At 40.2% G+C, this 14,990-nt stretch overlaps 1 protein-coding gene across 1 annotated transcript in view; it reads left to right on the top strand.

The window, feature by feature from the left end:
* Mtpbeta (mitochondrial trifunctional protein beta subunit) overlaps positions 1-10,574 on the top strand; it is a 57,769-nt gene extending 47,195 nt beyond the window's left edge. The window contains exons 9-10 of the mRNA XM_070095896.1: positions 8,787-8,875; positions 9,206-10,574. Coding sequence (XP_069951997.1) covers positions 8,787-8,875; positions 9,206-9,250 — 134 coding nt within the window. The 3' untranslated portion in view covers positions 9,251-10,574. The remainder of the gene's footprint in view (positions 1-8,786; positions 8,876-9,205) is intronic.
* The last annotated feature ends 4,416 nt before the right edge of the window (positions 10,575-14,990 follow it).

Genomic DNA, 14,990 nt, shown 5'->3' with positions numbered 1-14,990 from the left:
CAGTTAAAAATAGGAGAGGAGAGTTATTAAATGGAGAGTTAGAGGTATTGGGAAGATGGAGGGAATATTTTGAGGAATTGTTAAATGTTGGTGAAGATAGGGAAGCTGTGATTTCGTGTATAGGGCAAGGAGGAATAACATCTTGTAGGAGTGAGGAAGAGCCAGTTGTGAGTGTGGGGGAAGTTCGTGAGGCAGTAGGTAAAATGTAAGGGGGTAAGGCAGCCGGGATTGATGGGATAAAGATAGAAATGTTAAAAGCAGGTGGGGATATAGTTTTGGAGTGGTTGGTGCAATTATTTAATAAAAGTATGGAAGAGGGTAAGGTACCTAGGGATTGGCAGAGAGCATGCATAGTTCCTTTGTATAAAGTCAAAGGGGACAAAAGAGAGTGCAAAAATTATAGGGGGATAAGTCTGTTGAGTATACCTGGTAAAGTGTATGGTAGAGTTATTATTGAAAGCATTAAGAGTAAGATGGAGAATAGGATAGCAGATGAACAAGGAGGCTTTAGGAAAGGTAGGGGGTGTGTGGACCAGGTTTTTACAGTGAAACATATAAGTGAACAGTATTTAGATAAGGCTAAAGAGGTCTTTGTGGCATTTATGGATTTGGAAAAGGCGTATGACAGGGTGGATAGGGGGGCAATGTGGCAGATGTTGCAGGTGTATGGTGTAGGAGGTAGGTTACTGAAAGCAGTGAAGAGTTTTTACGAGGATAGTGAGGCTCAGGTTAGAGTATGTAGGAAAGAGGGGAATTATTTCCCAGTAAAAGTAGGCCTTAGACAAGGATGTGTGATGTCACCGTGGTTGTTTAATATATTTATAGATGGGGTTGTAAGAGAAGTAAATGCGAGGATCTTGGCAAGAGGCGTGGAGTTAAAAGATAAAGAATCACACATAAAGTGGGAGTTGTCACAGTTGCTCTTTGCTGATGACACTGTGCTCTTGGGAGATTCTGAAGAGAAGTTGCAGAGATTGGTGGATGAATTTGGTAGGGTGTGCAAAAGAAGAAAATTAAAAGTGAATACAGGAAAGAGTAAGGTTATGAGGATAACAAAAAGATTAGATGATGAAAGATTGGATATCAGATTGGAGGGAGAGAGTATGGATGAGGTGAATGTATTCAGATGTTTGGGAGTGGACGTTTCAGCAGATGGGTCTATGAAAGATGAGGTGAATCATAGAATTGATGAGGGGAAAAGGGTGAGTGGTGCACTTAGGAGTCTGTGGAGACAAAGAACAAAGAGGGGAATGTATGAGAGTATAGTTTTACCAATGCTCTTATATGGGTGTGAAGCATGGGTGATGAATGTTGCAGCGATGAGAAGGGTGGAGGCAGTGGAGATGTCATGCCTGAGGGCAATGTGTGGTGTGAATATAATGCAGAGAATTCGTAGTTTGGAAGTTAGGAGGAGGTGCTGGATTACCAAAACTGTTGTCCAGAGGGCTGAGGAAGGGTTGTTGAGGTGGTTCGGACATGTAGAGAGAATGGAGCGAAACAGAGTGACTTCAAGAGTGTATCAGTCTGTAGTGGAAGGAAGGCGGGGTAGGGGTCGGCCTAGGAAAGGTTGGAGGGAAGGGGTTAAGGAGGTTCTGTGTGCGAGGGGCTTGGACTTCCAGCAGGCATGCATGAGCGTGTTTGATGGGAGTGAATGGAGACAAATGGTTTTTAATACTTGACGTGCTGTTGGAGTGTGAGCAAAGTAACATTTATGAAGGGGTTCAGGGAAACCGGCAGGCCGGACTTGAGTCCTGGAGATGGGAAGTACAGTGCCTGCACTCTGAAGGAGGGGTGTTAATGTTGCAGTTTAAACACTGTAGTGTAAAGCACCCTTCTGGCAAGACAGTGATGGAGTGAATGATGGTGAAAGTTTTTCTTTTTCGGGCCACCCTGCCTTGGTGGGAATCGGCCAGTGTGATAATAATAATAAAATAATAATAAAAATTCAAAGTGGAAAGCAAAAGAATGTAAGAGGGGCATGGGGACTTGACTATTGAACAGAGGAAATGTTATTTTAGTGCCAAGAATGTCTTTCTTGTTTATTCTGGACCCTATTTGAAAATTGGCATCTTTTGAAATTTTTGTGAAATTGGCAAAATTGCTAAATTCTGACCACTGTATTGGATAGTTGAAATCAGTAAATGGGTGGTTTCTTGTACTCATTCGATAGAAAAAATGGAGTTCTAGCAAAATAGTTATAATTTTTGTCCATAAGTACACTGGAATTGGCCAAAAATAGGGCTCAAATTGGGCAAAATCACTGATGCGTAAACATCGTCGAGACCGCTAACTTCGCGAGAGCATAATTCCGTAAGTTTTTCATCAAATTTCATACTTTTGATGTCATTATGATCAGGAAAAGATTCTCTATCTTTTCATAAGAAATAATTTTTTTTTTTTTTTTTTTGAAATTTGGGCGACCCTGAGAACAAGTCTGGGAGAGGGCCTGGGGACCCTGAAAGGGTTAAAATTTCCTTTTTCGATATAGTAGTTGTTACAGGAGAAAGAAGAGGGGTTTTTAGGCTCTTCCTCCCGATGATTTAATTGCCCTTTACAACACGTATAGCTTATGGAGAAAGTGTTCTACACTTTCTCTTAACTTTGGGTATTGTTTTCCATGAAGTCTGTTTTCCTACTCCAGCCCCAGATGGGTTAGATGAAATACACCTATGATTGGAGCAGAAAATTTTATAAACTACTCCATTGCCAGTCACTGTACAGTCAGTAAGCCATGCTTTCCTCTTTGTTAGACCACCAAATAATAAGTAAATAGGATTTTGCTTAACATATCAAAGCAGGAGAACCTTACATTAAATGCACATATATTTCAGTTCCAGTTCTCCATGGGAAAATGGAAAAGAATCTTTCCTTTGTAAGCCATACGTGTCGTAAAAGGTGACTTAAATGCTGGGAGCAAGGTGCTAGTAACCCTTTCTCCTGTATAAATTACTAACTAAAAAAAAAAAAAAAAAAAAAACTTTTTCAAGTTACCTTGTCTCGTTGGGAGATGGCAGGTAATTTTTTTTAACATGCTGGCTTTCTCCCACCAAGGCAGGGTGTCCCAAGAAAGCAAGAAACACTCACCATCATTAACACATAATCACTGTCTTTGCACACACGTATGTATACATCTTATGAGTTAGTTTAGTTTAATATGTTTATTATGCACCCCATACCCATCCTGTGGGCGGTAGTCAAAAGATTACAGAGGTACATAATTGGTCCAGGGACTGGACTCCAAAGTTTTGATAGCTGAGCAAGTTACAAAGGTAATGAACTAGATCTGGTCATAATCATGACCAAGTTACAAAGGTAATGAGCTCCAGGTTGAGCTGGTCTCTTACGAGCCAGTGTTTTTGACGTATTTATACTCCAAAATTTTAGTGGCTTTAAATCAAGTGGGAGAAAGCTGGTTGGCCCACATGTGAGAGAATGGGTCCGTGTGGTCAGTGTGCGCAGTATAAAAAAAATCCTGCAGCACGCAGTGCATAATGGGAAAAAGAAAACTCCGACTGTGTTTTTGGATTAAAACACCAACTTTGAGGTGTATTTTTGTATAGTATTTTTGGTTGTATTCTCGTTTTCTTGGTCTCACTTGATAGAATGGAAGACATTTTACAGGATTAGAGATGATTTTGATTGGTTTCATGATGAAAGGGACCTTGAAATTGAGCTCAAAGTAGAGGAAATGTTTGAGTTTTGCCAATGTTCAAGAGTAAATAAATGTCATTGTCCATTAAGTGTCCAACTAGTCATTCTGATACACAGTCACGAATGGGTTGACATTACTTATACAATTATTACAATAATGCAGTAGTCTGCATAACAGTAAGTCTTCTATTTTTTGTGTGAATAAAAATTCAAAATAGAAAGCAAGAGTATTATAAGACCACTTTATAGAAAGCAAGAGTATTATAAGACCACTTTATTGGGTAGTTGAAATCAGTAAATGGGCGGTTTCTTGTACTCAGTCGATAGAACAAATGGAGTTCTAAAGAAATAACTATGAGTTTGGTTGACTGGAACAATGGAATTGGGTGAAAATAGGGCTCAAATTGGGCAAAATTGCTGATGTGTAAATATTGCTGAGATCACTAACTTCATGAGAGCGTAATTCTGTAAGTTTTCAATCAAATTTTGTACTTTTGGCGTCATTACCATCAGAAAAAGATTCTCTATTATTTTATAAGATTTTTTTTTTTTTAAATTCTTCAATACTGAGAGCAAGTTTGTGAGCAGGGGTCTCAACAGTCAAAGGGTTAAAGTGCAGGTATTGTACTTCCCACCTCCAGGACTCAAGTTTGGCTAACCAGTTTCCCTGAATCTTTTCGAAAAATATTACCCTGTTCACACTCCAACAGCTCGTCAAGTCCAAAAACCATTCGTATTGAAAAAAATTGTTCCATTGTGTTGCAACAAAATGGGTTTTGCTGTCATTGGCTTCCAGCACTTGCCAAGTTGTTCTCTCTCATTCCATAATTAGAAATGTAAGTTAACCATCATTAGCTTCCTGATGAAAAGAGACTTTCTTTGGATTTTTAACCCTTGAGGGTTTGTAAACCCCTCCCCAAAAAAAGGGGCAAGCAAGCAAAGTAGCTTATTGCCAGTTGGAGTCCTTGAGTCATCTCCAGGATGTGACCCACAACAGCCAGTCTTTCCTTTTCTTTCCAAGGGAAATATTATTCTCAAACCTTTGGTGTGGCTATGGGCTTTCCGCTTTCTCCTGTCCTTGCTAATCTTTACGTGGAATACTTCGAGACTGTTCTTCTTCTTACTATCGATGTGCGCCCTTCACTCTGGCTCCGCTATGCAGATGACATCTTTGCTCTGTGGCCTCATGACTCTAGTCTCTCCCAACCATTTCTTGACACTCTTAATAATCTTGCCTCTTCCATTAAGTTTAAAGCTGAATAGGAATCTTAATTCCCTGCTTCCTTTCCTTGATGTTCATGTCCACCGCTCAGATACAGGTTTTGCCTTTTCCATTTACCGCAAACCTATGCACAGTGGCATGTACATTCACTACTTTTCTTATCATGCTTCCTCTGTCAAGAAAGGTGTTCTTGTCTCCCTCTTTCTCTATGTTCTCCACATTTGTGATCCTCAGTTCCTTCAATCAGAAATTTCCATTTTCCCGTCTTGGCTACCCTTCCCATTTCATAGACTCTGCCTTTTCATGTGCGAAACGTAATTTCTTCTCTCCCAAACTCTCTACTCCTGGGAACTCTTCTGTCCTCTGCCTTCCCTACATTTCTGGTCATTCTAATCTCAACAACACTCTCCGTTCCTTAGACATCAAACTTACTTTCTGCCAGACGAACACTGCACTAATCTCGTTCATACCTCTCCTCCCTCTACAGATGCTCCTGGTGTCTACTCTATTTCTTGTTCATCCTGTCCTCTTCAATACTTTGGAGAAACTGGCCGATTTCTTTCTGACAGACTTAGGGAGCACAAAAGTAGTGTTAGGCTTACTGACACAAACAATGCTCTTTTCTGTCATGTCAGAGTTCACCGCCATCTTATTGACTGGTCTTCTGCTAAAACTGTCTTGCTTACTTCCAACTTTAACAGTTGCCGTCTGATTGAATCCTCCCTAATACACAACTTTCCTTGTATGAATCTTAGTCCTGGCTTTGTCTCTGTAGATGCCTTCCTTTCCCACTACATTGTAAAATGCTCCAAACTTTAGAACACCAGTAACCTAACCTGATTCCTTCTTTTTCTTCTTCTCCCTCTTCCCCTTTCCTCTCTGATTTTTCTCCTTTGGGTTGTCTTTCTTCTGCCTTGTGTATTTGTTCCTTCATTAATTATTTATTTATTTTCCCCCCTCGGTGGGAAAAATAAATAAATTGCAGTGCTCTTCTTTCTTAGTATTTGACTGGCTCCTCCTCCTCCTTACAACTTTCCCCACTACTACTTCCTTCCACTCATGTGGGCTCTGGTGGCCTGGTGGTTAACGCTCCCGCATCACACGGCGAGGGCCTGGGTTCGAATCCCAGCCAGAGTAGAAACATTGGACGTGTTTCTTTTATGATTATTAAATTTTGAAAATAAATATAAATATATATTAAATTTATAAATTATAAAATATAAAAAAGAAAACTACTTCCTTCCACCTCCACTACTACTACTACCACTACCACCACCACCGCTGCCTATATATATATACAGTGGACCCCCGGTTAACGATTTTAATCCGTGCAAGAGGGGTAATTGTTATGCGAAATAATCGTTATGTGAATGAATTTTCCCCATAAGAAATAATGGAAATAAAATTAATCTGTGCAAGACACCCAAAAGTATGAAAAAAAAAAATTTTTACCACATGAAATGTTAATTTTAATACACACAAACTGAAAAAGGCATGCACACTTACATGACACTTACTTTTATTGAAGATCTGGTGATGATTGATGGGATGGTAGGAGGGGAGAGCATTATCTTCTTACTGTTTAGAAGGGGAATCCCCTTCCATTAGGACTTGAGGTAGCAAGTCCTTTTCCGGGGTTACTTCCCTTCTTCTTTTAATGCCACTAGGACCAGCTTGAGAGTCACTGGACCTCTGTCGCACAACAAATCTGTCCATAGAGCTCTGTACCTCCCGTTCCTTTACGATTTGTCTAAAATGGGCCACAACATTGTCATTGAAATAGTCACCAGCACGGCTTGCAACAGCTGTGTCAGGGTGATTTTCATCCATAAAGGTTTGCAGTTCAACCCACTGTGCACACATTTCCTTAATCTTTGAAGTAGGCACAATGGATTCCACAACTGGCATAGGCTTCTCAGGGTTAGCCCCAAACCCTTCAAAATCTTTCTTAATTTCCATACTAATTCTCACCCTTTTTACCACAGGGTTGGCACTAGAAGCTTTCTTGGGGCCCATGGTCACTTATTTTCCAGAAACACCACCGAAAACACTGTAATAATACGAAATATTCCGAGTGTATGCTTGGATGTTAGCGCGGAGGCTGCCTGGTAAACAATGGCACGGGCGGCACATGTGAGGCTGGGTGAGGGCGCACATTGGACGCGTCTCGGACGAAAATCGGTGAGCGGGTTTTTAATCGGTATGCGCGGCAAAAATTTTGCGATTAAAGTAAGCGGTATGCGAAATAATCGCTATGTGATGCCATTGTTATGCGGGGGTCCACTGTGTATATATATATACAGTATATATATATATATATATATATATATATATATATATATATATATATATATATATATATATATATATATATATATATACACATATATATACACACATATATACACACATATATACACATATATACATACACCTACCTGCTCGACTTACGACCACTCGACTTATGACCGTGTTTTTTATGCCAAATTTCTGGGAAATAAACAATTATTTGTGTTGTACACAGTGTTTATCCTAAACCTTACAGTATAAAATACAGTACTAACAGCATAAAAAGTAAAGTAAAACATGAAACACCAAAATAAAACAATAAAATAAAGTCATTACAAAAATGTGATGTTGATATTCAGTAGTAAAGTTCGACTTACGTCCATTTCGACTTAAGACCAGTTTCTCGGAACCGAACTCGGTCGTAAGTCGCATGGTAGGTGTATACAGTGGACCCCCGCATAACGATTACCTCCGAATGCGACCAATTATGTAAGTGTATTTATGTAAGTGCGTTTGTATGTGTATGTTTGGGGGTCTGAAATGGACTAATCTACTTCACAATATTCCTTATGGGAACAAATTCGGTCAGTACTGGCACCTGAACATACTTTTGGAGTGAAAAAATATCGTTAACCGGGGGTCCACTGTATATATATATAAGTATATACAGTGGAACCCCGGTTAACGATATTTTTTCACTCCAGAAGTATGTTCAGGTGCCAGTACTGACCGAATTTGTTCCCATAAGAAATATTGTGAAGTAGATTAGTCCATTTCAGACCCCCAAACATACACGTACAAACGCACTTACATAAATACACTTACATAATTGGTCACATTCGGAGGTAATCGTTATGCGGGGGTCCACTGTATACCCATCCTGCTCTCCTTTTTGTTAGTGTGACTTTGTAAATGGTCCAAGTCAGACCGAAACGTTGTCGTAAGCTCCTCTCTTCTATGTGCGGGTTATTTGTGTATCGTTCCAGTCACGATATTGTGCCTTTTTTTGTTATTTCAGATACCACCATGCAAATCTTACAAGATATGGCAAAACATCTCCTTATTAATGATAACATATCTGAAATCTTGAAACTGTATCCATATTTTGCATCGACTAGATGAAAGAATGGTTTTTATAGGGGAGATGCAGCCCAGTTATGACCAGTGTTTTTAATGGTAATGAAGTGTGTATATTTTTAGATTTTATTCCATACAATCCCATAACAATGCCCATTAGGGTATGACAGACCCATTGTGACTTTTGCAATCTAGCTCATGGGTTCCTGTTTACTGCTAGGTAAATATTGGCAGCAGCTGTTAAAATCAATATCCAGGTATTGCACCTACTTATTCATAGGTGAAAAGGGGCAGTACAGGTAAGGTTAGCAACACCCAGGTACCTCTTTACTGCTAAATTTACATGAACACCAGGCTTTAGGAGGCTTGCCTTCATACATGCCTAAATGACATATGGGCATCTCCTTACATATACTGCCCCTGTTCACCTATAAATAAATAGATAACTAGAAATTAGTCAGCACTGCACTAGGTCTCATTCTGTCATTTTTAACATTTTTTTTTATTACAGTATATACTGTAGGTTAAAACTACATGAATTTTGCAGGTGTGCGCCTCTTAATGCATTCAGCTCACCGGTTGATAAAGGAAGATGGCCACTATGCTTGCATCACTGCTTGTGCTGCTGGTGGTCAGGTGGGTGTCCAAGCAGAGTACAGTACAGTAAATTTAGAAAAGGTTAAATAATATCGGGATATTAGCAGTTTGGAGGAATATGTTGTGTATCTTTATACGTATATGCTTCTAAACCGTTGTGTTCTGAGCACCTCTGCAAAAACAGTGATTATGTGTGAGTGAGGTGAAAGTGTTGAATGATGATGAAAGTATTTTCTTTTTGGGGATTTTCTTTCTTTTTTGGGGTCACCCTGCCTCGGTGGGAGACGGCTGACTTGTTGAAAAAAAAAAAAAAATTGGTTTAAAGTATTAATATCTCAGTTCTTTTAAGATTAAAATTCCTTCTTGCAGGGTGTTGGTATGCTTATTGAGCGGTATCCAGGTGCAACTGTTTAAGCTGGTGTACTTTGAAAGTGATGCCAAGAAGTACTTCAGAATGTTACCAAGAACACATTAAAATAAAATGAGAAAGTTGCTTCTTAAAATTTTGTTTTCTTCCAGTGGGAAATTCATGAGGTATACATTTTTTATAATAGTGTTTAGCTTCCTACCATGTGTTTACCCATAAATATAAGAAACTGCAATTATCAATGCAATAATTTTAATATGGAGTAAGGCATCTTTTGAATTATTAGTTAACTGTAGTGTTTGTATAATATAATTAACGGTTACTATATAGTATTTTTGTATATATTATTTTCATGAATACATGAAATATAACAACCTAATGGATTTTAATTATCATGAAAGTAATAGGGGATTTAAATGGTGCAATAAACATAAAACTGTAGGACTAAACCTTCATATATACATCTGTGTCAAGGTATTTCTACAAACATTTTTGATCTGCTGGAAAAAGACCTACCATAGTTGCTCTTTACTATGCAATTGCTGTGCAGTCAGTCAAGCCTGTCTAACTAATAAATTAACACAGCAGAATTGAAAGTTTTCACCAAAACTAACTTAACATCTAGCCTAATCTTGCTAATCTTGGTGTAATATAGTTTTCCTATCTGAGCTCAACATAAATTTATTTAGCACTTAACATCAATAAAATATTTTGACATTGTGATGTTCAGACTGATTTTCTTGAATATTTTACAACAAATTTATGCTCTGCTTATCGAGCAAAATGAGGTTAACCGAATGAGTTTTGTCAAGTTCGGCCAAAAAAAAATTGTTAGGACCAAGTAAAAATTTGAGTGGACCTTCAGTGCATAGACAAAGGGCAGTGTTTTGCATTTTAATTTCATATAACGAGGTAAAGGCCTATGAATAGTCTTTTATTATCTTCTTTGTTTATTATCTTCCTGTTGCACAGGATTTTGAAAGGTGTTCTTCCTCCCGACATGCTTAAAATGTAAAAAAAAAAAAAAATGGTTTCTAAAAGGAACATTATGACTGCAGTGAAATTACTATCCTCCTCCACTGATAGGCTTTGAACTGCCATCAGCCCTTTCATCCCTGATATCTGCACTGTATACAATGTTACTGATAATATTCCTCTTAAACAGTGTGAGCTCTCTTAATTTCTACCTGGAGGAAGGTGTTTTGGGGGTTAACACTCCCATGGCCCAGTCCATGACCTGGTCATGATCAGGTGATATACTGGGAAATATATTTAGTGGTATTTTGAAAGTTGTCTTGAACTTTCACTTCAAAACCTGTCGTTAATTTCTTCAGTGGATTGAGTTGAAAAATAATAAAGAGCTAAAAGCCACCTTGTTTGACATTACTACCTGTGGTTTTATTTTTTAGTAGGTTTCATTTTACAGCTACCTGCTGTTATATATAGGTTGATAGCAACCATCCAGGACAGTACAGGTACTCCTCGCTTAACAACTTACCCATTGAATGATCACTCGGACTTATGACTAGCTCTCTGACCAGTGTACCATATGTGTAAATATATGTTTTTAATGCCTTGTTCTATTTTTAATATACTAAAAATGTTATAAATGGTGCAAAGGTGACATTAAAACAAAGATGGTTGACACAAACCCACTACCAGCATAATATGCTTGAAATATCAGTAACAGGCAGCACCTCGCTTTATGACCAGTTCACTTACCGACCTACTCTTAGGAAAGGAACTCGGTTGTTAGGTGAGAATTACCTGTACCACCATACTGTTAAATTGGGTATGAAATGGAAGCCTGTTAAATATTTTATGCTTTGGCAGGTGTTTTCATTTCATCTTTTAATATGTAAGCTGTAACATATGCTCTACCTTCCCTTTAACAGAGGAGAGAGCATTGATGATGTTGAAGAGCTCTTGATCCAAGGAATTGGGGCTTGAGTCAAATCTGATTACTTCTCATTCAGTGGGTACTGTATGACCCATAAAGGGTTAGTGCTTCTCTCTGAATATAAAAATCTACTGTCCTGTGTGTTTCTTGGCAGTTCTTGTAATACAGTACAATAGGTTCTTAGAAACTGTGACTAAGTGAAATGTATAACAAAACCACACCTCGCTGTCGACAGTGAAACCTCTTTAAAACTTCGTTTTGTTTCTGATATCACACTTTTTCTGTGTTTTTGTGGCCACAGACATCAGGGGTGCACAGTGCACGTTTAGCACTCGTTGCAACAGGGTTAAATCAAGGAATAAATGTTTGTAAAGTGAAAACTAAGGAGTACCTGCTACCACACATAGTTCAACAACAAATATGGTGGACTTGCTGGGCGCTTTCATACCACATCGTTTATTGTTGTGCATTTGTATGATTATCATATACTTTATGAATTTTTATTTTACTGTCTTCACACGGACAGTGGCCCCAGCCAAGAATATTTTTTTTTTTTTGTCAATGTTATAACGAAATAACGTTATTCAAGGACTTAACTATACTTTATTTCCTTCCCAATTTAGGAGACAAACAGGTCAATGATCCCTGGAACCACTGACAGATACTATCCTGATGCTTTTTTTTTTTTTTTTTTTTTTTTAACAAGTCGGCTGTCTCCCACCGAAGTAGGGTGACCCAAACTAAAAAAAAATCCTCAAAAAGAAAAATACTTTCATCATTCAACACTTTCACCTCACCCACACATAATCACTGCTTTTGCAGAGGTGCTCAAAATACAACAGTTCAATAGGAGTGAATGGAGACGAATGGTATTTGGGACCTGATGATCCGTTGGAGTGTGAGCAGGGTAATATTTAGTGGAGGAATTCAGGGAAACTGGTTATTTTTATATAGCCGGACTTGAATCCTGGAAAAGGGAAGTACAATGCCTGCACTCTAAAGGAGGGGTTTCGGGATATTAGCAGTTTGGAGGGATATGTTGTGTATCTTTATACGTATATGCTTCTAAACTGTTGTTTTCTGAGCACCTCTGCAAAGACAGTGATTATGTGTGAGTGAGGTGAAAGTGTTGAATGATAATGAAAGTATTTTCTTTTCGGGGATTTTCTTTCTTTTTGGGTCACCTTGCCTCAGTGGGAGACAGCCGACTTGTTGAGAAAAAAAAATGTATGAGTGATGGTGAAAGTGTTGAATGATGAAAGTTTTTTCTTTCTGGGTTTTTTCTCTTGTTTTGGGCCACCCTGCCTCAGTGGGAAACAGCTGACATGTTAAAAAAAATTTAGGAGTTGAGTCATTTGCAGTTAATCAGTGTTCTGATGTTCTAGAAGTTTTTCCACTGGGCTGTCTATCTCTGAGAGGTAGGTAAGTGTTCTATATTATCTCCAATTGGCAATAATATAGAGGAATTAATGAAGAACTTAAAGAAAACCTGGTTACAGAACACACAGGACTATCTTGTGAAAGGAAAGGAACAAGTAAGACTTGGGATAATTATGCCTCTGGCAAGACAGTGAGAGTGTAAATGATGAGTTTTTTTTTTTTTTTCAAGTTATCTGCCTTGGTGGGAGACAGCCAGGATGTTTAAAAAAAAAAAAAATTCTCAAAGGCCAGAAATTGACAGGGTAGATTATTATTATTATAATCAAAAAGAAGCGCTAAGCCACAAGGACTATACAGCGCTGCAGGGCAGGAAGGAAGCGAGGGCATCAGGTGGCAAAAGGGAGATGGATGAGCAACAGGTTACGGATAACAGCGGGGCAGTGGATGGTGAAAGGGTAAAGGGCAGCAAGAGACTGAACCAGAAAGGGCTGAGGGGAGTGCGAAAAGTATCATCAGAGTTTGTGGAGTAAATCAGTCGTTGTCAAGAAGTCAATGAGAGAGTCAGGATTAAAGGAGGGTCCATCAGCAAGAAGGGAAGGTAAAGAGAGAGTAGTAGAACGAAGACGACGTTGGAGGTAAATTCTGCGTGCTCGTTGATAGAGAGGGCAGTCTAACAGAATGTGGCTAATCGATACTGGAACTTGACACTGCTCACAGAGAGGAACAGGGTGCCTCTCCATGAGATACCCATGAGTAAGACGAGTGTGGCCAATGCGAAGGCGGGAGAGAGTGGTCTCCCAACTTCGGCACTGATGACAAGAAGACGGCCAGTAACCTATTCCTCTTCAAGGGGGGCTCCTTGGCGTGGTGAAGAGGCTCTTGGTCTGAGGAATTAGCCCTGTCGGTCTTCTTCCTCAGACCGAACCTAATTACCCCCCATTCTCCCCTCCCCTATCCCATCCTCCCCATCCTCCCCTTTTTCCATTCCTCCTCCTCCTCCTCACCCCTCCCTTTTGCCCTTCCTCTTTTTAGCCTTCGTGATTTCTCCCACAGGCGTGCTAGTTCCTAGGTAGGGGAAAGGACACCGGGGTCGATCCCATTCCGTTGAGGTTTCTTGGCGGTGGCGTAGTTTGCCGTGGAATCTGGATTGCCTAGGGATGTCCCGATCCCTCTCCGGTATCCCGGAGTAGCTTTGGGTGTCTTTTGGGCGACGGGTGTATCTCTGGAAGCCACCTTTCGGATTCCGGGGGTGGTGGCTGAAGGAGGTATGCTTTGTGGCGGATATCCGGCCGCCCTCTCTTTTGTCCACCGAGGTAGCTCGGCAGATGTGAGGTTGCTATCCCGGATTGCTGGTTTACTGGCATGAAGGGTAGGGTATGGCACGGGTTCCATGCTGCATCTGCGCTACTAGCGGTGTCGAGTCCTCTTGGGCGCGGAGGGAGATTTCCGGCCCTTTCATTCCTCCTGGGAACTATTCCTCCCCGCTCCCCCCTTTTTTTATTCTTTTTTTTGTTTTTATTTTCTTTTCTTCTTTCTTTTTTTTTCTTAAAAACAAAAAGCAAAGGAGTAACCTAACCATGGCAGCCCTAGTCCATGAAACCACTACCCCCGGGCCCCTTCTTGATACCGCACCCCATTCTGACCCTGCCTTGTGTTTAGACCACTCTTCGGACACTCCTGATGCCCCTGTACCTCTTGCTGGTGCTGTTTCCTCACCCGCTTCAGGTACCGGGGCTTCGACTGACTCCTTCGATTTGTCTGAACTCCGCTCTCCTTTGACTATGCTTCCGGCTTCTCCCTCTACGGTACGGCAATTTTCGAATCGCCCACCCATTTCATGCCGGACCAACTCCGGTCCTACTCCTAAACGCCAACGTCAATCTCCTGATGATGCTCCGTCGTTACCTTCCCATTCTACTCGGAAACGACCGACACGTCAAGCACTCCCTCTCCAAGCTCAGTTTCGGACCACACAATGGACTAAATTCTTTACTTTAAGACCAACTTCTTCTTCTGCCTACCTTTCTGACCATAGTATTGCCAAAGCGCTCCTGCGTCATGTTGGCAGAGATATTTCATTTCACGCTCTCAAGAGCGGTACGCGCATCGTCACTGTCCAGAATGCTACCCAAGCTCATGATCTTTCTCTCCTTTCGAATATCGATACTACTCCTATCACTATTGAAAAACATCTTTCTCTCAATTCTTGTAGTGGTACTGTCATTCTGCCCCATACCATAGTCCAACAGAATTTCCAGTCATGTGGCAATGACATTTTTGAACAGCTGGAACTCCAGGATCTCCCAATCCTCAAAGTAGACACTTATGTCCTTCCTGCCCGGGGGCGGAGACGTTACCCTTGCAATGTGGCTCGTTTAACTTTTGACAGCCGAGAACTCCCGTCCTCTGTATATGTCGCGGGACATCGGTTACAAGTTCGAAAGGTGATACCTACACCGCAACAATGTAGAAATTGCTGGCGTTTTGGTCACCCAGCGAAATATTGC

The sequence above is a fragment of the Cherax quadricarinatus genome, chromosome 51 (assembly GCF_038502225.1).
Source record: "Cherax quadricarinatus isolate ZL_2023a chromosome 51, ASM3850222v1, whole genome shotgun sequence".
NCBI lineage: Eukaryota > Metazoa > Arthropoda > Malacostraca > Decapoda > Parastacidae > Cherax > Cherax quadricarinatus.
This window is presented reverse-complemented; position numbering and strand designations above follow the sequence as displayed.